The sequence below is a fragment of the Emys orbicularis genome, chromosome 8, assembly GCF_028017835.1.
Source record: "Emys orbicularis isolate rEmyOrb1 chromosome 8, rEmyOrb1.hap1, whole genome shotgun sequence".
NCBI classification, from domain to species: Eukaryota; Metazoa; Chordata; order Testudines; family Emydidae; genus Emys; species Emys orbicularis.
This window is the reverse complement of record NC_088690.1, coordinates 370,474-390,383: the sequence shown is the minus strand read 5'-3', so window position 1 is coordinate 390,383 and position 19,910 is coordinate 370,474. Positions and strand designations below refer to the sequence as shown.

Here is a 19,910-nt window from a genome sequence, read left to right as displayed (position 1 = left end):
ATATATTACAGCTCTGGACTTGATTTTGCTTGAACATTATAAATATGCTCAAGTCACATACACTGGTACCTAAACTCCCTTTATCTGTTAGGTCAGTGCTCATGTCCTCTAGCCCTTAAGGCAAAGTCTAATAAAGAATTGGTCTGTGTTGGTTGTAACATTTAGAAATTCCAAGGATGTTTAGTACAGGCTGGATCAGATCTCCAACATGCGTCCCTCAAATTGAAGGCCCCTGTGAGCATGTGGCTTCCCCCTCCCACCCCCACACTGTAGACAGGTGCATAAGGAGACAATTATCCTGTTCCTTAGTGTGATTGGATGGTACAGCACAGACACTAACTAGTAGCCCAGGGTGTGGTTTATCTGTTAAGACATTGATCCACAAATGCAATCCTTTTCTTCCAAGTTATCACTGACCCAAGAACTAGGTAATGGTAGTGTTGACAGTGATACTCCTGCTCCTGGTTTGTCCACTTGTTCCTACCCAACTAGGTTATAAGCATTATTTTAACATACCAGTTGTGCAATTCATCCTACCACATTGCAGTAATAGCACCTAGAGTGAATTTATGCTCATCTTTGAGCAATTCCAGGGCCTCGTTTGTTGCCAAACTCCTACCCTTAGTGCATAGGCAAGTCATTAATAATATCCCTTCCTGTGGTTTGGTTCCTTAATTTTGTTCTCAACATCTCAAGGAAGACTGCACAGCAAGGAGCACACATTGAGGGAGAAGTCTTCAAGAGAGGACGCACTCTAGCCCCCACCACTCCTTGTCTGTTAGCAAAATGAGCACTGGAGAGGGGCAGGAGCCATGCTGCCAAGTTCTGACCCTGTGCAAACAAGGGTTGAAGTAGTTCAGCTTACTTCTACAATACTCCACAGGGCCGAGTGCCTCAGGTCTCACAGACTGGGAAGTTGCCCTGAGCAGAGCATTGCATTTTGTAGTCCAGACACTAGCAATGCCCCGTACACTGCTCTTGGCTGTTAGTGCCCATCTTTCTAAGGCAGATGTGCACAGAAAGAATCAGTCTGCTGTAGGACAGGAATAATGAGGACCAAGCACAGCTGGGGAGACTGTATACCCATGGCAAGGGCCAGCCTTGATTATACCTGGAGTCACCTTGCCAGCCCGAAGCAGATGGGCCACAAAGCACAGGGATGACTGCTCGCAGGTGTCTACTTCAGCCCCCTTGGAGCTGGAAGAGGGAACATTGAACCTTAAAGTTTCCTTTTTGTCTGAGTCAAGCCCCCTAGCAATTCTAGGGACCAGCAGGAGACTTGAGTCTGACCCAGGGGCAGTGCTAGGCTGTTTCGAGGCACTTTGGTTTAAGAAAAAGCTTCTCAGCCTTGCCACCACCACCACTTACCTCTACAGGAGCTATGCCAGCTTTACAGCTCAGTGCCCACCATAACTCCACTGTGCAGCACAGCTGCGGCCCAGCCAGTATAGAAGGTTCTTCCCAGACTGGAAGGGCTCCAGACAGGTAGCCTAGCTCCTTGGCCAACCACTTCCCTATTCCTGTGGCTGGCTGACTGGATCACTGGCTGCCAGGGTCCAGCGGTGGCAGGTCTGATCCCAAGACAAGCCAGGGTCACTTATTCCATCAGACTCCATAAAAGCAGACTAAGGTATTTATTGACATTTAAAATACTGTACAGAGTGTAGCCACATCTCTTGCCAGTGGCATCTTGCATGCTCACCGGATGCCCTGGTGAATGATGCTGCTCTTGGCACTGCCTGCCTTCTCCTTCTTCTTTACTGGATCCATCTCAAAGCAGCGCCAAAGCCGCAAGGTTTCATCAGCGGCTGCAGATGCCACTATTGAGCCATCTGGGCTCATGGTCAGGTTCAGGACTCTGGCTGTGTGACCTGGGGAAGGAGGAGCTGCACTGTCAGGGCTCTGCTCACATCCCCCACCAATACCACAGTCCTTTTCAGCCACATTTATGCCCAATCACACTCCCAGTTCAGTCTGCTCTCCCCCCATAAACAGACTCCATCCTGCCCAGCTGATGCTCAGGCTGACCTGGGCAGGACGCGCCTTGCTGCCATCGCCCCAGCTCATAAGTATGCTGCTGCTGCTCTCACGAAGACTGGAGAGTGACTTTACTTTCAGGATCTGTCTGGATGCAGCCAAGCCCTTTCACACTGCCCTGGATCCCAGCCCTCTCAGATGCAGACCTACCTTTCAACTCTGTGACCTTGGCCATGGTAGGGTATTTCCACACCACCAGCTGATTATGTGCAAAGCCATGACCAGAAATGAACTCCTTGTAGTTTGTCGACCACAGGATGGAGCACACCTATAAGGAGGCAGCGTGTTACACTGGCAGGTAGCAGACCAGCAGCGAGAGGTCACTGATCAGGTGTAGCCTAATTTGGGGACCAGCTCCTCACCTCCCAAAAGAGCCCACAAGGAAGGGGCACATACACTGCAGTAGTACCCAACATCCACCCCCATCCAGAGACAAGAAACCTTCCCCCAGCATCCCCGATGCTCTCCTGGGAAGTATCCCAGGCCCTGGCCCTCAGGTTCCATCCCTTGGCAGCACTTCTGCTGCTCACTGTGCCAAAGCGCAGTCTTGGACAGAGTCAGTGCTGAAGCTCACCTGGGAGTGGGCATCTACCGCGTTGAGGCAGGTGCCTGAACACACATTCCAGATCCTGATGTGTCTGTCACTTGTCCCACCGCCTGTGGCCAGGACATTTGACTGCCATGGGCACCAGGCCACAGCCTATGAGAGAGGCACCAGTCATAAGACATGCAAGGACAGCTTGTGCCCCATTGCCCTTATAGGTCAGGCCAAGCCACAGCAGCTCTGCATCCATGCAGCAGCATGAGCAGCACTGGCTGGCCAGGATGCAGGCAGAGTCTTCATATGTCCCAGGAGAAGTCCCTCTCCAACAGATGGAGACTGCCAGTGCACCGACAGAGGAAAGTGGAACCCAGCAGCTGCTACATCACTCTCTGCCCTGTGCACAACAAACAAGTCTCACACAAGCCACCCACTCACCTTGACAGCACCCTGATGCTGAGTGAAGGTCTGCACAGGAGCAAAGTCACCACTGTCTCCTTGGGCACATGGCCAGACATTCACCAGGTTGTCATTGCCTCCACTGGCCAGGTAGCGACCATCGGGCGACCACTTGAGCCCACACACCTCCTGCGTGTGGCCAGCAAGCGTGGCCACGTGGTGCTCAGCAACCCGGACATCATGGTGATGGATATGACCGGTCCTCGCCCCACTGCAGAGGGAAGTTTCTGAGTCAGGGCCATATTGTGCTTGTGAGCTATATTCCATCTCAGCACTGCTCCAAGGGGCTCCCACTGGAGAGCTCCTGGACAGGCATTTCAGCAAGGGCAGCTATTCAATGATGCTGTAACCTTGGTGTCACCTGCTACTGGGGACAGCGGAACACAGCAGCAGGGACTGCACTGCAGAGGACTCATACAGAGGTTATGGGGAATGGAGGGCCCTCCCACTGCCCCTACATTCAGGGGCTTAAATCCAGCCCCTTCTAATCAGGGGCTAGGACATATACAGGTCCCTCCCCCAAGCAGGGCCAGACACCAGGGAGGAGATGCAGCAGCCCAGGGCAGAAACAGGCTGTTCACCAGGACTTCGCTGACTTTCTATTGGCATCTGGGGAATCTGTGCCCTGGTTATGCTGAAGTGGGTCCATGCAGAACTGCACTGCTGGCTTTGTGAACAGATCACTGAGCACATGCAGTGTCAATTTGGTTTTTCCCATCTGTTCATCTAGAGCAGGGGGCTCAAAGTGTTTTGCCATGCCTTGGTAGTGTCCTTACCTGGAGAGAATGTAGCTGTTCCAGCTCAGTGACCCTACACGGGAAGAATGGCTGGTCATATTTCGGAGCCGTTTCTGTTGCTGTATGTCCCACAGCTGCAAAGAGACATTAAGAGCAGTAAAAAGAACAGGAGTACTTGTGGCACCTTAGAGACTAACAAATTATTATTAGAGCATAAGCTATAAGAGCAGTCATTTCTCTAATTGTGCAAGGAGATGAGACTAGAGCCCTTGTCACATTGGTGCATTCCTTGGCTGTCAAATCCTGGGTCCCTTTGATTGCAGGCTAGCATTTAAACCTCTCAGGGCACTAGGCTATGGAGCCATCCAAAGAATTTTATACCTGTTGCCCATGAGACAGTTGGAAACTCTAGATGTATATTGGGGGCCTTCCCAATTAGTTACCAAGTGCTAACAACTCAGTGCCATCGTCACAAAACCCACTAGAAGGCACTGCCCAGGGAGTTTGAACTTTGGACAATGGGAACGTGAAGTAGGGCATACCCCTGCTGCCCTCCATGCACGGGCAGTACACTCTGCACAGGAATTAGCTTCATTCCACTAGCCCAGGAGAGGGAGTTTGCTGCCTTTAGAAGGATCTATAAGTAGTGTAGGAGATGCCTATGTTTAGAGTGAAGGTGGCAAACTGCCTGCAATGGAGATACATTTCCCCCCCCCTTGGCTCTGGCAGGCAGCAGCTCTAATGCATTAGCCTCCCCCTGGCATTCAGGAGTTTGAGGTAGTCACTTGGCATCTGTGCTGAGCCACACTCACTCCACGAGCCAGGTGAGTTCTTCTGACCTAATCGTACAATTTCCTTTGCTGCCCAGAGTGACTGAAGCACACTGCTCTCCGGAGGTAGGACGTCATGCTCCGAGCAATACAGATTGCCTGCAAGCCTAGTGTTCAGGGACCCGGCAGCACTCAGGATTTAGAGACAGTGAAGCCACGAGGGTCCGTCCACACAGCAGTTCCTTCATCAAGCCCAATAGTTTGTTACTGAACTACCATATCTTAGATTCAGAAACACTCTCTTGATTTAAAGATTCCAAGCTCCATCACAGGCCCTCCTGGCCAGTACAGCGGGGATTGAACCAGGGAGCTCAAGTGCTAAAAGAATAAGCTGCTACAACTTGAGCTGAAGAGAGTCAAGGCTTGTGGAGCCCCTAGGCATAGTTGCTGCCCTGAGAAGCTCCCTCGGGCTGCTTAGCTGTGCTGCATTCAGACCTGTACAACTGAGTACTTGTGCAGCCACAGCACTACTGATGGTCATAAAACAGCCACACCAGGTCAGACCAGTGCTCCACCTAGCCCAGTATCCTGTCTTCTAACAGTGGACAGTGCCAGGTGCTTCAGTGGGAGTGAAAAGAACAGGGCACTTTGTTACGTGATCCATATCATCCAGTCCCAGCTTCTGGCAGTCAAGAGTTTTAGGGACATCCAGAGCATGGGGTTGCATCCCTGACCATCTTGGCTAATTGCCATTGATGGATCTATCATCCATGAACTTCTCATTCTTTTTTGAACCCAGTTATTTTTGACCTCCACAACACTGCCTGACAACAAGTTCCACAGGTTGACTGTGCATTTTGTGAAGTAGTATTTCCGTATGTTTTAAGCCTGCTATCTATTAATTTCATTGGATGACCCTTATTTGTGTCTGTGAAGGGGGTAAATAACACTTCCTTATTCTATTTCTCCATACCATTCATGATTTTATAGACTTCTATCTAGGGCTGTCAAGCAATTAAAAAAAATAAATTAATTGCGCTATTAAACAATAGAATACCATTTATTTTAATATTTTTGGATTGTTTTCTACATTTTCAAATCTATTGATTTCTATTACAACACAGAATACAAAGTGTACAGTGCTCACCTTGTAAGAAAAATATAAATATTTGCACTGTAAAAAGAAAAGTATTAGGTGAATTGAAAAATACTACAGGTACTGTAGTGCAATCTCTATCGTGAAAGTTGAACTTACAAATGTAGAATCATGTACAAAAAAATAACTGCACTCAAAAACAAAACAATGTAAAACTTTAGAGCCTACAAGTCCTCACAGTCCTACTTGTTCAGCCAATCGCTCAAACAAGTTTGTTTTAATTTGCGGGAAATAATGCTGCCTGTTTCTTGTTTACAATGTCACCTGAAAGTGAGAACAGGCGTTCGCATGGCACTGTTGTAGCTGGCATTGCAAGGTATCTACATGCCAGATATGCTAAACATTCGTATATCCCTTCATGCTTCAATCACCATTCCAGAGGACATGCATCCAAGCTGGTGATGGGTTCTGCTCGATAACTATCCAAAGCAGAGCGGACTGACGCATGTTCATTTTCATCATCTGAGTCAGATGCCACCAACAGAAGGTTGATTTTATTTTTGGGGGGTTTGGGTTTTGTAGATTCCACATCTGAATGTTGCTCTTTTAAGACTTCTGAAAGTATGCTCCACACCTTATCCCGCTCAGATTTTGGAAGGCACTTGAGAGTCTTAAACCTTTAGTCAAGTGCTGTAGCTATTTTTAGAAATCTCACATTGGTGGTACCTTCTTTGCATTTTGTCAAATCTGCTGTGAAAGTGTTCTTTAAATGAACATGTGCTGGGTCATCATCCGAGACTGCTATAACATGAAATATATGGCAGAATGTGGGTAAAACAGAGCAGGAAACATACAATTCTCCCCTAAAACGTTCAGTCACAAATTTAATTAACGCCTTTTTTTTTTTTTTTTTTTTTTTTTTTTTTTTAAATGAGCATCAGCATGGAAGCATGTCCTCTGGAATGGTGGCTGAAGCATGAAGGGGCATTCGAATGTTTAGCATATCTGGCACGTAGATACCTTACAATGCCGGCTACAACAGTGCCATGCGAACGCCTGTTTTCACTTTCAGGTGACATTGTAAATAAGAAGCAGGCAGCATTATCTCCGGTACATGTAAACAAACTTGTTTGTCTTAGCGATTGGCTGAACAAGAAGTAGGACAGAGTGGACTTGTAGGCTCTAAAGTTTTACATTGTTTTGTTTTTGAGTGCAGTTATGTAACAGAAAAATATACAATTGTAAGTTACACTTTCACGATAAAGAGATTGCATTATGATACTTGTATGAGGTGAATTGAAAAATACTATTTCTTTTATCATTTTTACAGTGCAAATATTTGTAATATAAAGTGAGCACTGTACACTTTGTATTCTATGTTGTAATAGAAATCAATATATTTGAAAATGTAGAAAAACCATCCAAAATATTTAATACATTTCAATTGGTAGTCTATTGTTTAACAGTGCGATTAATTGCACGAATTAACTGCGATTAACTGACAGCCCTACTTCTATCATACCCCCCCCCCCATAGTCATCTCTTTCCCAAGCTGAACAGTCCCAGTCTTTTTAACCTTGCCTCATTTGGAAGCTGTTCCATACCCTTAATTTTTGTTGCCCTTCTCTCTACTTCTTCAAATTCTGATACATCTTTTTTAAGATGGAGAGACCAGAACTGTATGCAATATTCAAGGTCTAAGCATACCATGGATTTATGTAGTGGCATATTTTCTGTCTTATTTATCTATCCTTTTTCCTAATGATTCCTAACACTTAGCTTTTTTGACTGATGCTGCACATTGAGCAGATGTTTTCAGAGAACTATCCATGATGATGCCAAGATTTTTCATGAGTGGTAATAGCTAATTTAGATCCCATCATTTTATATGCATAGTTGGGATTATGTTTTCCAATGGGAATTACTTGAAATTCAATGTTGATAAATGCAACCTGCCATTTTCTTGTCCAGTCACCCAGTTTTGTAAGATCCTTTTGTAACTCTTCGCTGTCTGCTTTGGACTTCGCTATCCTGAGTAATTTAGAATCATCTGCAAGCTTTGCCACCTCACTGTTTATCTGTTTCCAGATCATTTATGAATATGTTGAACAGCACACGTCCCAGTATAGCTCTTTGGGGGACTCTGCTATGTACCTCTCAACTGAGTGAACTGACCATTTATCCCTACCCTTTGTTTCTCATCTTTTAAGCAGTTACGATCCAAGAGAGGATCTTCCCTCTTATCTCATGACTCCTTACTTTGCTTAAGACCCCTTGGTGAGTGACTTGTCAAAGGTTTCTGAAAGTCCAAGTACACTATATCCACTAAAATAACAGGAGTACTTGTGGCACCTTAGAGACTAACAAATTTATTAGAGCATAAGCTTTCGTGGGCTACAACCCACTTCTTCGGATGCATATAGAGTGAACCATATATTGAGGAGATATATATACACACACATACAGAGAGCATGAACAAGTGGGAGTTGTCTTACCAACTCTGAGAGGCCAATTAAGTAAGAGGAAAAAAACTTTTGAAGTGATAATCAAGATGGCTCAGTACAGACAGTAGACAAGATCACCTCTGGAGACCTTTTTAAAAAAATCAGTATTACATTAGCTATCCTCCAGTCATCTATTACAGAAACTGATTTAAGCGATGGTTACATATCACAGTTAGTAGTTTTGCAATTTTGTATCTGAGTTCCTTCAGAACTCTTGGGCGAATAGCATCTGGTCCTGGTGACTTATTACTGTTTAATTTATCAGTTTGTTCCAAAACTTCTATTGACCCCACAATCTGGAACAGTTCCTCAGATGTGTCACCTAAAAAGAATGGCTCAGGTGTGAGAATCTCCCTCACATCCTCTGCAGCGAAGACTGATGCAAAGAATTCATTTAGCTTCTCTGTAACGGCCTCATCTTCCTTGAATGCTTTTAGCATCTCAATCATCCAGTGGCCCCACTGATTGTTTCTGCTTCTGAAGCACTCAATTTTTGTTGTTAGTTAGTTTGTCTTTTGCTAGTTGCTCTTCAAATTCTTTTGTGGCCAGCCTAATTGGTACTTTTACACTTGACTTGCCAGAGTTTGTTCCTTTCTGTTTTCCTCAGTAGGATTCGACTTCCAAATTTTAAAGGAAGTCTTTTGGTCTCTGAATGCCTTTTACACTCTGTTTAGCCATAGTGATGTTTTTTGGTTCTCTTACTTTTTAAATTTGGGGTATACATGTAGTGAGCCTCTATTATGGTGTTTTTAAAGTTCCCATGCAGCTTGCAGGCATTTCACTCTTGTCACTGTGCCTTTTAATTTCTGTTTAAGGAGCTTCCTCATTTTTGTGCAGTTCTTTTTGAATTTTTAAATTCTATTGTTGGGGAAGGGAGGCTAGTATTTTCCCCTCTACAAGGATGTTAAGTTTATTACATTACAGTTGCTATTACCAAGTGGTTCAGCTATATTCACCTTTTGGACCAGATCCTGTGTGTACTACTTAGAACTAAATAAAGAATTGCCTCTCACCTTGTGGGTTCCAGGACTAGCTGCTCCAAGAAGCAGTCGTTAAAGGCATCAACAATGGTCCCTGGGCAGGAGCCTCTATTTAAAAGACTCTTCCCTGTACTGTGCAATTCCTCTCACCTGGACCTCAGCATTGCTGGTGCCAACAGCAAGGTAGTTTCCTTCTTTGATCCAGGACACTGATGAGATGTAGTCATCTGGCTGCTCCATCTGCAGCAGCTGGATGATCTCGCCAGAGGAGTAATTCCACAGATACACAGAGTTATCCAGAGCCACAGCCAGGAAGTTCTGGGAACTCCAGTCAATGAGGTTCAGATCTAAGATCAGAAGACACAGCACAGGTCACCCATTATGCCCACTGCTCATTACAATACCCCAGGGAAGTCTTGCCTGCAGCCTGGCTCAGCACCATGGCAAGAGACCCCCCCCGGTTCTTCACCCCCAATGCTGATGGACCAGGAACTCCCACCTGCACCACTGATTTATTCCTATAGTGCCACAGGTGTATGACACTCTACAGGTAAGGGGATTGGCCTTGTGGCATGTTGGAGTCCTAGCTAACAGGATCAGCGCACTGAAGCTTTTCGTTCCAGTCCGGTTGCATGAAGCTCTGAACTCCCTTTCCTATAAGGTTAGATAGAGACACTATTCAGCAAGCCACCCAGGGTCAGCTTGTGTGTTAGTTTGCCCTAAGCGTGCCACTGACACAGCACTGACCGAGCTTAGAGAAGGCTCCATTGGTCCTCCAGGACCAAACTGCTGAGCCAAGGAAGGGAGCTGCCCTGCCGTGGCTGAGAATAGGCACTGTCTGCTATTTTCACCCCACCCACCTTACTCCTAGGTAGAACTACCTTCTCACTAAAGCGGCTGATTTGGGGGTAGGGGGATTGATGTCTGAACCCAAGCCCCCTCATTCCTATAGGGAATTTCTGGCATCCTCTCAGAGAGAGGAACCCAGCCTGCACGGCACAATGAAGGAAACGGCAGCAATAAGAGCACACATTTCCCCACCTATCTTTGGCCTTTTGAATGAGGTGCAACAGAAAGTGGTAAAAGCCACCACAATCCCAACAGGCTATGAGGCACAAAACAAGCTGCCAGTGTGATTGCCCAATGGGATAATCAGAGGCCTGAGAGTAGAGACAACTTGTCCTGAAGTGGAAGTGCAGCCAGACAGGAGCATTCAGAGTCAGGGTAGTAAGGAGAGCACAGAGTTCGTGCCAGCGACAGGAATATAGAGGAAAGAGAAGCACTTTCAGATATCAGGAGATGGGGACCAGAGCCACCCACTCACAAAGGAAGGGCAGAAGTTAATTACAACTGAAAACGGCCAGTACTGAACCCTTTAAGCCTGACTTTTGAGTTCCTCTTCAAGAAGAGCAAGGGACTTGCCTTCTGCTCAACAGCATCCAAGTTTAAACATACAAGCCAGCAGGTCTAGATGAGATACAGCCTGTGACACTAATGGATTTGCTGAAGAACTCCTTTGGGAGTACACAAGGTTCGGCAGTCACAGAACCAAGGGAGAGGCACCATCCAAACAAGAGCAATCCCAGCAGTAAGTGCCTGGTGAGGCTAATTTCAATCCCTAGTGGAACAAGTCTTAGTACAGACTTCCAGAGGGGCATGGCCCTTCAAGTCATGAGAAGTCTGAGGTTAGAGAAAAAAACCTGCTAGACCAAGTGAAGAACAGAGTGGGTGAAGGGAACAAGGGGTGAACAAGACCAGGATCCTATGGAGAGACACTTTCAAAATCTTACTTAGAATTAGCTACAATGGGACACTCATATGGACTGACAAATGGGCTGGAGGATAGCCAACCAGTGGCACCAAGTGACAGCTTTGAGTTGGAGATGGTATCAAAGATATTGCAAGAACTCTTAAGTCTGATCTTATTTAACCTCTTCATGCAGGGTGAAGAGGAAGCAAGTAGCACCCTTGTGACATTTATAAAGGGCATGGCACAGGGAGGGTAGCAAATACTAGTATGGACAGGAATACAGAGGGCCACCAAGGGCCCTGCACATAGCAGCAGAACCTGCTTACAGTAATCGTTACGGATCTCTGGCGCATCCAGGATCCGGTCTGGCATGGAGGGAATATATCTGCCATTCTTCCTGCTGGACCCAGGTGTTTTCTGGCTGTAGAGCACTTTCAGGTTATTCTGGTAACCTGAAAACCAGAGAGACAGCAATGGTTACTCACTAGATAGGTTCTACCAACTCATCCTGGCAGACTTGTGGCTCACCTAGGCACAGGGAGTCTTGCACTGAAGGCAAAGCCAAGACTTAAAAGGGAGATGCACTTGCTTCAGGCCAGTGGAGCAAGCTGTAGTGCCAGTTATGACACCTGCCTACTAGGAGACTGAGCTGATGAGTCTCACTCCTTTTATGCAACCCATCGAGCTACCTTCAGATGGCAGCTACTTTACCTGCTGAAACCAGATTCAAATTGGTGGGATTAGGAAGTTTCACTTTCCCCAATCCTCTGTTAATTAACAGTTTAATTGAAGCATGACTTAAATCAAGGATAGTATGGGGTGGGTGGGGGCTACCAAATAGTCTACTGCAGCCTTTCCTTGAAGGAGCTTAGGGCCAAAAGCAAATTCTTAGGGAAGATTTGCTCTTTGCAGTGCCAATCACTGACCTGTGCAGCTACTGCTCAGCTTAGACTTGAGGGGTGTGCAGTGGCCGGGATGCCAGTAAGCCACTGACCACAAAGGAAAGCTATTAAGGAACTCATGGTGTTCCAGAGCTCAGTCTGCTACACAGCTATTTGAACACATCCCATTACTTGGGGTGGGAGAGTACACAGGACACGAGTCAGGGTTCTGTTATGGATCCCTCCTTTGAGGGAAAGGAGCCCTTCTTCCCTCCAGCACAGAAGGTGCATTCAGATCACCCCCAAACCCGGCATACCTTCTGGGGCATTTTGAGGCTTCCCACTAAGCCGGAGGATCTTTGCTTCTTCCACATCAAACCCATTCAGATTCAGCGCCCAAGCCTTCTGTTGCTCCTGTAGAGAAGATACAGATCCTCTCAGGCAAACTAGAGTCTTCCTACCACATTCGGAGGGAATACAGGCAGAACAGGAATGTAGCTCAACAGCTCCGTGGCCCCATGGTCCCAGCTGTGCTATCAGCTTAAGGTAATTCCCTCTGCTCCAGATGGTATGCTGCTTTGCTTGGAGAACCAGCTGCATGCAAGCCAGTTCTCCAGGCTGCCCCTAGTTCACTTGAACAGCTGTGTCCTGTTTGGCCAGTTTTGTAGTGTACCAACTGCCCCCCAGATTTGCCCTTTTTTGCATCCCATTCCCAGTCTGGAAATATGGCCACAAGGGACTGGCTTTGTACAGCTGCTTCATGACTTGTCTATATGGAGAAATCATTCCAGAATAATATAGGCTTTGAATTTAAAGTGCCATAGCTATTGCTAAATAGCTTATTCCACAACAAGTTCTGTGGAATTTCCTTATGCAGCCAAGTCCTCAAGCTTTGAGCCTGGAATAGCCAGCTCTGTGTTTGCAAGTCTCATCAATTCTGAAGCACTTAGAGGAACGTGATCAGGAACAGTCAGCATGGATTCACCAAGGGCAAGTCATGCCTGACTAACCTAATTGCCTTCTATGATGAGATAACTAGCTCTGTGGATGAGGGGAAAGCAGTGGAAGTGTTATTCCTTGACTTTAAGCTTTTGATATGGTCTCCCACATTATTCTTGCCAGCAAGTTAAAGAAGTATGGGCTGGAAGAATGGACTATAAGGTGGATAGAAAGCTGGCTAGATCGTCGGGCTCAACGGGTAGTGATCAATGGCTCCATGTCTAGTGGGCAGCCGGTATCAAGCGGAGTGCCCCCAAGGGTCAGGCCTGGGGCTGGTTTTGTTCAATATCTTCATTAATGATCTGGAGGATGGCATGGACTGCACTCTCAGCAAGTTTGCAGAGGACACTAAACTGGGAGGAGTGGTAGATACGCTGGAGGGTAGGGATAGGATACAGAGGGACCTAGACAAATTAGAGGATTGGGCCAAAAGAAATCCGATGAGGTTCAACAAGTGCAGAGTCCTGCACTTTGGACCGAAGTGGACTAGGGACCGAGTGGCTAGGCAGCAGTTCTGCAGAAAAGGACCCAGGGGTTACAGTGGACGAGAAACTGGATATGAGTCAACAGTGTGCCCTTGTTGCCAAGAAGGCTAACGGTATTTTGGGCTGTATAAATAGGCACACTGCCAGCAGATCGAGGGATGTGATCATTCCCCTCTGGTGAGGCCTCATCTGGAATACTGTGTCCAGTTTTGGGCCCCACACTACAAGAAGGATGTGGAAAAATTGGAAAGAGTCCAGCAGAGGGCAACAAAAATGATTAGGGGGCTAGAGCACATGACTTATGAGGAGAGGCTGAAGGAACTGGGATTGTTTAGTCCGCAGAAGAGAAGAATGAGGGGGGATTTGATAGCTGCTTTCAACTACCTGAAAGGGGGTTCCAAAGAGGATGGATCTAGACTGTTCTCCGTGGTACCAGATGACAGAACAAGGAGTAATGGTCTCAAGTTGCAGTGGGGGAGGTTTAGGTTGGATATTAGGAAAACAAATTTCACTATGAGGCTGGTGAAGCACTGGAATGGGTTACCTAGGGAGGTGGTGGAATCTCCTTCCTTAGAGGTTTTTAAGGTCAGGCTTGACAAAACCCTGGCTGGGATGATCTAGTTGGGGATTAGTCCTTCTTTGAGCAGGGGGTTGGACTAGATAACCTCCTGAGGTTCCTGCCAACCCTGATATTCTATGATTAGCCTTCCACAAGTTTGCATTCAGACCTGCCAGATGCAGTGCAGGCCAGCCAAGGGTCCCAAGGCATTATATGACAAGACAAAAAGCACACTCTGCCCTCATTCTTTGTATCTAGGGGCCACAACCCAAGTCTCCTACAATAACTTTGTACAGCTCTACCCATTCCAGCCACCACTTTTCATGCTTCACTCCATAAAGATGAGTGCTGCAGATGTGAGCAGCACACCAATTGCTCATCATGAAGCAGTGTGAATACTCTGAAGTTTGCTTCTCAGGAGAAGATTAGGAGGGACTGGCTGTTAAGAGAACGCGTTGCTCACCTTCTTGGTAGGTGTATCCTCAGAAGAATCATTCTCTTTGGTCAAGAGGAAGCTAGCGACCTCCATCTGCATGGCACTGCGGTTGGGAATATAGCGATCCCCGCCTGCCTTGGTCGGTGTGCTCTGGATTTTGGATCCTGATTTACCTGTGTTGTATACAGAAGAGAGCCATTCCAGCTGCAGTTAGTTGAAGCAAACTGCCCAGCAAGGCCCCAGATAGACAGTGTTTGCCTCAAAGCCCTCAGGCACTGCTGGCTGCACACCATGTTTTCCAGGCATTGCTGTTTTGCCAGCCTGGAGGCTCTAGTGCAGCCACACAAATCCCATGATCTCGATTGGCTGGGAAGAGGCTGATGCAGTAGATAACCAGCTGCCTCCAATCCAATGATCATGTGCTGCTGGCCCTCTCTGAACCTCAGCACATCTTAGAAGGGCCTGGGTCCCAGCTTAACTTCATTAAGAGACGCTCTGAACCCCAAAGCAACAGCTTCAGCAGCAGGCAGCATCGCTCATAGCTCCAGGAAGAACCTCAACTTGTTTCAAAGGCTCGCCATTCAACCTATACATACCTCAGTCCTAAAATAAAATAAATAAATAAATAAATTAATGGAGATATCCCATCTCCTAGAACTGGAAGGGACCTTGAAAGGTCATCGAGTCCAGCCCCCTGCCTTCACTAGCAGGACCAAGTACTGATTTTGCCCCAGATCCCTAAGTGGCCCCCTCAAGGATTGAACTCACAACCCTGGGTTTAGCAGGCCAATGCTCAAACCACTGAGCTATCCCCCCCCCCCCACTGAGCTATCCCTGGTGTGCTGCTATGTCCTCTCCAGGTGCAGCCAAACAGAGATTCCTCTAGAGGGGGACTGAGGACAGACTGGTGGCACTGCCATGTAGAAGGTCACCAGTATCCACTGTGCAGAGCTCAGCAACACCAGAGCCCAGTCACTGTGACTGCAGCCACTTACAGACCCCAGAGCCAGGAATCCTTACATGGGAATTCAAAATGTTGGCGCAGACAACAAGGTCCATCTACCTCAGTATCCTCTCGAACAGGGCCAGTTCCAGATGCAGCAGAGAAAGGTGTAACAACCCCCAAGTAGCAGATGTGCCCCATATAGGTCTCCTGCTGATCTCTAATAGAGATTAGCTTAACCTCTGACATGCAAAGTTTAAAATACCCCTTCTAGAATTTGTCAATTATGTTAACTCTGAATATTCTTGATATCCATATAAATGTCCATTCCCTTTCTGAATTGTGTCAAGTCCTTAGCCTCTATGATTTGCTGTGGCAGTGGGTTCCACAGTTTAATGTTTTATGGAAAAAAAATTTCCTTGTACTGGTTGTGAGTCTCCCCATCTTTCAATATAATTGAACATTCCCCCTGTTCTGTGTTATGAGACAGGGAGAACTAGAGTTCCTGATCTTCCCTCTCCAGGAAGAGGTTTTTTTGCCCTCCTGCATGTATGCATGCATACTTATTATATTCTCCATCCCATTCATACTCTTAAGGTAACAAAAACAGTCTTCCCAAACTCTTTTCACAGACCACTGACCATTCTCATTGCTTTTCTGAGCCCCCTCTAGTTCTGCACTACTGAAGAGACAAGGTGCCCAGTGCAGTACACAGTATTCAGATGAGGCTAAACCAATGATTTAGGTAAAGGCATTAGAACAGAGGTCCACAAACTGTGGGGCACACCCCCCAGGGGCACAGAGGAACATTCTCTGCTCCTGGCCCCAGCCTTGGCCCCCTTATCCCTGTACACCCCCTCCTCCACCAGAGCTGCGGCCCAGCTCCAGATGTGGAGGGGCATGGATAGGGCTAAGGGGGGGGGGGGGGCACATGTGAGGTAACAGTTTGTGGACCACTGAATTAGAATATTCCTCTATTATTCACTATACCATTCCTAATGCAACCAAGCATTTTTTATTTTTTTTTAAACCACAGCTGCATACTTAGAGGTCTCCTCTGAGCTGCCTTGGTGTTGCCAAGTTCCCTTTCTTGGGTTGACAGTTAATTTAGAGGCCATCAGGTATATGAGGAGTTTAAGTTTCTCCCTTCAATGTGCAACATAGGATTCCATTTGCCATCATGCTGCCCATTCACTCAACATCTTCAGGTCTCGCTGAAGTTCTTCACAATTCTCTCCAGGTCAGACTATCCTCAGTAGCTGTGTCATCTGCACATTGTCCTACCCTCACTGCTCATCCCCCTTTCCAGATCAGCAGTAAACATAAAACCACACAGAACCTAGTTCTGTTAGCCTTCTGCCATAAGGAGAACTGACTAACCCTATTCGGTTTCCTCTTTGCCAGTTTTCGATCCCTGACAGTACTCTATCAGCCTTCTGTGCCTGTCAAAGGAGTCACACCAGCTAGGTCACTGGTGCACTGCTTCCCACACAACCAGCTGGCTGATGCAGGGCCCCAAGTCTGCTCACCCACCTCCACACACCCAGGGGCACCGGCCCCAGCTCTGACTCACCGGGGGTCTTGGAGGGGGTTTTGCTGGTGCTGTGGGACCGGTTGGCTGGTTTCATGGGGGAGAGGCCAGTGCTGCTGGTGTTGGCAGGGCTGGGCCCGGGGCCAGCAACAGAGGCACTGCTCTCCTTGGCCTTGCGTTGCCATCGCGCCAGCGGAGCGTTGGGGATCGGGGTGTCCAGCTTCAGCAGACCATGCAAGTCGCTCTCAAACACAAACTGCGCCATGGCAGGGGAGAGGTGTCTGGGGGAGGGGGAGGAGAGAGACCGATGGTGAGTCAGAGACCAGCCCCCACCCTCCTGCCAGACACCCCCCCCCACTACACCCCACCTCAGGCTTCCCCCCCCCACACCCCAGGCTCCCCCCGCCACACACCCCACACCCTGCTACCCAGTGTCCCCCTCCTGCCAGACACCCCCTGCCCCCCCACACACACCTTAGGCTCCCCGCCCAGCCCACACACACACACACACACACACACTCCAGGCTCCCCCCCTGCCAGACACCCTCTGCCCCCACCCCCGGCCTCCTCCGCGCCAGACCCCCCACACCCCACTACCCAGTGCCCCCCTCCTGCCAGACCCCCACACACCGCTACCCAGTGCCTCCCTCCTGCCAGACCCCGCCTCCCCAAGCCCACACACATACACACACACACATACAGGCGCACACACCGGGCCCCACCCTGCCAGACAACCCCCCCGCCAGACACCCCCCCCCGGGCAGATCGGAGACAGACCGGCGGGGAGGGGAGTTAACCGCAGAGACCGGCCGGGGGGCGCGGGGCGGGGCAGGTCACAGCCGGGGATACCGGGACGGGACACGACACCTCGCGCTCGTGGTCCCTCTGTCAGCCTCCGCTCTCCAAGCTCCGCCCCCTCGCGCCGCTTAAACCTGCCGCCCCAAGCCCCCATTGGCCACTTCAAACCCAACTGCCGACGGCACCATGGCGACCCGACCCCCTGTCCCTATTGGCCCGCACGGACTCGGGGGCGGGGCTTAGCCCTGAGACTACGCCGGCAGCGTCCGTCTCGTGAGACTAGGGGCTTTGACTCTTGACGGGAGCCACGGTCAGGTGACCTCAGATCTGGTCTGCTGATTGGCCGGAAGCGCCTGCCTGGGGGTCGGTGTTGGCCGGCCGGCCTGGCCCAGGGATGGGGGGGGCGACACGGGGGGGGGGGGGTGAAGCCCAGTCCCAACCAGAGCTACTAACACCCCCCCCCCCAGCCTCACCCCGCCAGCCGTTGCCGCGGAGCCCGGCCCGCCGTCACTGGCACGCGGGGCGGGTCATTGCTGGGGTCACTGATCAGCTGCTGAGTTGGGCTGGGGAGGGGGGAGCGAGTGGTGCTTTTCCAGCCTTGCCCACAACCCCCGAGCCACCCGCCCAGGGTGACCAGACAGCAAGGGTGAAAAATCGGGGCGGGGTGGGGGGTCCTAGGAGCCCATATAAGAAAAAGACCCAAAAACCGGGACATCTGGTCACCCCACACCCGCCTGAGGTGCATTGTCCAGAGGATGACAACATGTCGTCTGCTCGCCTCAGCTTTCCAGTGGGGCTCGGCTGCCCCATTGGACTCGCTGGGTGTGGCCCCCGCCTCGGCGAAGCTCAGAGGCCCTGCTGGAGTCTGATCGGGTCTATGGGTTTGGCTCAGTTTTGACTGGAAACAATAAATCGAGGGATCTTCCCGAGTGCCACTCATTCTTGGCCCCAGAATGATCTGTTACTTGACTTGCTCCCTGCAGACTGGAGATCTACACAACAGGATTATCCCTCTGCTTTTAACGTGCTGTGATCAGCAGTGAAATAGTTAACTATGCTGGCACTTCATCACTGGTCTCCGAGTTAGAGAAATGCCTTTCAGAACTGTTGTTGCAGGTTCTCAGTAAACTCAGGTAGATATTGGTGCATAGGTTATACCAGGGGCCAGATTTTAAACCATATTTAGGTGCCTAAAGTTGCAGGTGGGTGCCTAAGGAATTTTCAAATGCTTAGGTGCCTAACTCTTATGGGGAGCTTAGAGAAATAACAGCACCAGAGAGGGAAGTTAGGTGCCCATGGGAATTAGGTGCCTAGGCACTTTTGAAAATCCTACCACCTGCCTGTCAGCAGATTTAGGTGCCCAGATAACTTTGAAAATCTGGCTGGGAGGCTTTATGTATACTACAAAAGTATAAATTAATTTCAAAATTGATTTAGTGAAACGCACAATCCACTAATGTAGACACGTTTAAACTGGTTTAACTGGCTTTTAAGCTTAGGAAAGGTTTCTGTCTGCATGGATAGTGGCATACAAGCTCAAGTGAGACTTGAACATAAATGAGAAATCCTGGCACAGTGGTCTCAGACAGCCCACGGCAAGGTCAGAGAAAGGGTCCTCCACAGCCACAGCAGCAGCAATTCATTTCAGTTTGCCTGAGAGAATGAGACCACAGCCCTCAGGCACTAGCTTAGTACAAGTAATACATGGTAGTAAAGGACAGACAGGCCCATTTCTGAAAGCTTTGTTTCCCAATAATATTTCTTTCCCCACCTTGTGTGTGGGACACATGCAGAAGCATCTGAAGAAGTGAGGTTCTTACCCACGAAAGCTTATGCTCCCAATACTTCTGTTAGTCTTAAAGGTGCCACAGGACCCTCTGTTGCTTTTTACAGATTCAGACTAACACGGCTACCCCTCTGATGCAGAAGCAGTTAGGTAGCTGTGTTGGGAACCGTGGTGTGTCTGGCCAGAGAGAGCAGAGTGTGCATGCACGGTGCTCTCCACAGTGTAGCTGTGTGACGTGGGGAGGTTGCAGTCTTCCCCTGCTATCTATACCTTTGGATCCACCGTTCACCTCTCCCATCCATGAGGCTTGGTGACTGGCATGCCCTCAGAGCAAGGCTCCCCTGCCGCTAGCGGCTGGTGCTGAAAACAGCAATCAGGACTGTGTTCTGCCTGCTCTGCTATCCATAAAGGTGCTACATAGGGTGACTGCAAGTGTGAAAAATCAGGACAGGGGGTGGGGGGTACTAGGAGCCTATATAAGAAAAAGACCCCAAAATCGGAACTGTCCCTATAAAATCGGGACATCTGCTCACCCTAGTGCTACAGGATTTTAAACTGGTCCTGTTGGTTATTACTAAGGCCTGGGGGCAATGACTGCACTGTGTGCCTAGTGATGAT

At 48.6% G+C, this 19,910-nt stretch overlaps 1 protein-coding gene across 1 annotated transcript; it reads right to left on the bottom strand.

Annotated features, from left to right (window-relative positions):
• Positions 1 to 1,698: 1,698 nt before the first annotated feature.
• Positions 1,699 to 16,973, bottom strand: CDC20 (cell division cycle 20). The gene is made up of 10 exons (XM_065409624.1): positions 16,751 to 16,973; positions 14,262 to 14,407; positions 12,073 to 12,169; positions 11,201 to 11,326; positions 9,275 to 9,471; positions 3,814 to 3,908; positions 3,017 to 3,248; positions 2,612 to 2,737; positions 2,188 to 2,305; positions 1,699 to 1,871 (listed from the first exon to the last, which is right to left on the bottom strand). The coding sequence occupies exons 1-10, from the start codon at positions 16,971 to 16,973 to the stop codon at positions 1,699 to 1,701; spliced, it is 1,533 nt and encodes a 510-aa protein (XP_065265696.1).
• Positions 16,974 to 19,910: the final 2,937 nt, after the last annotated feature.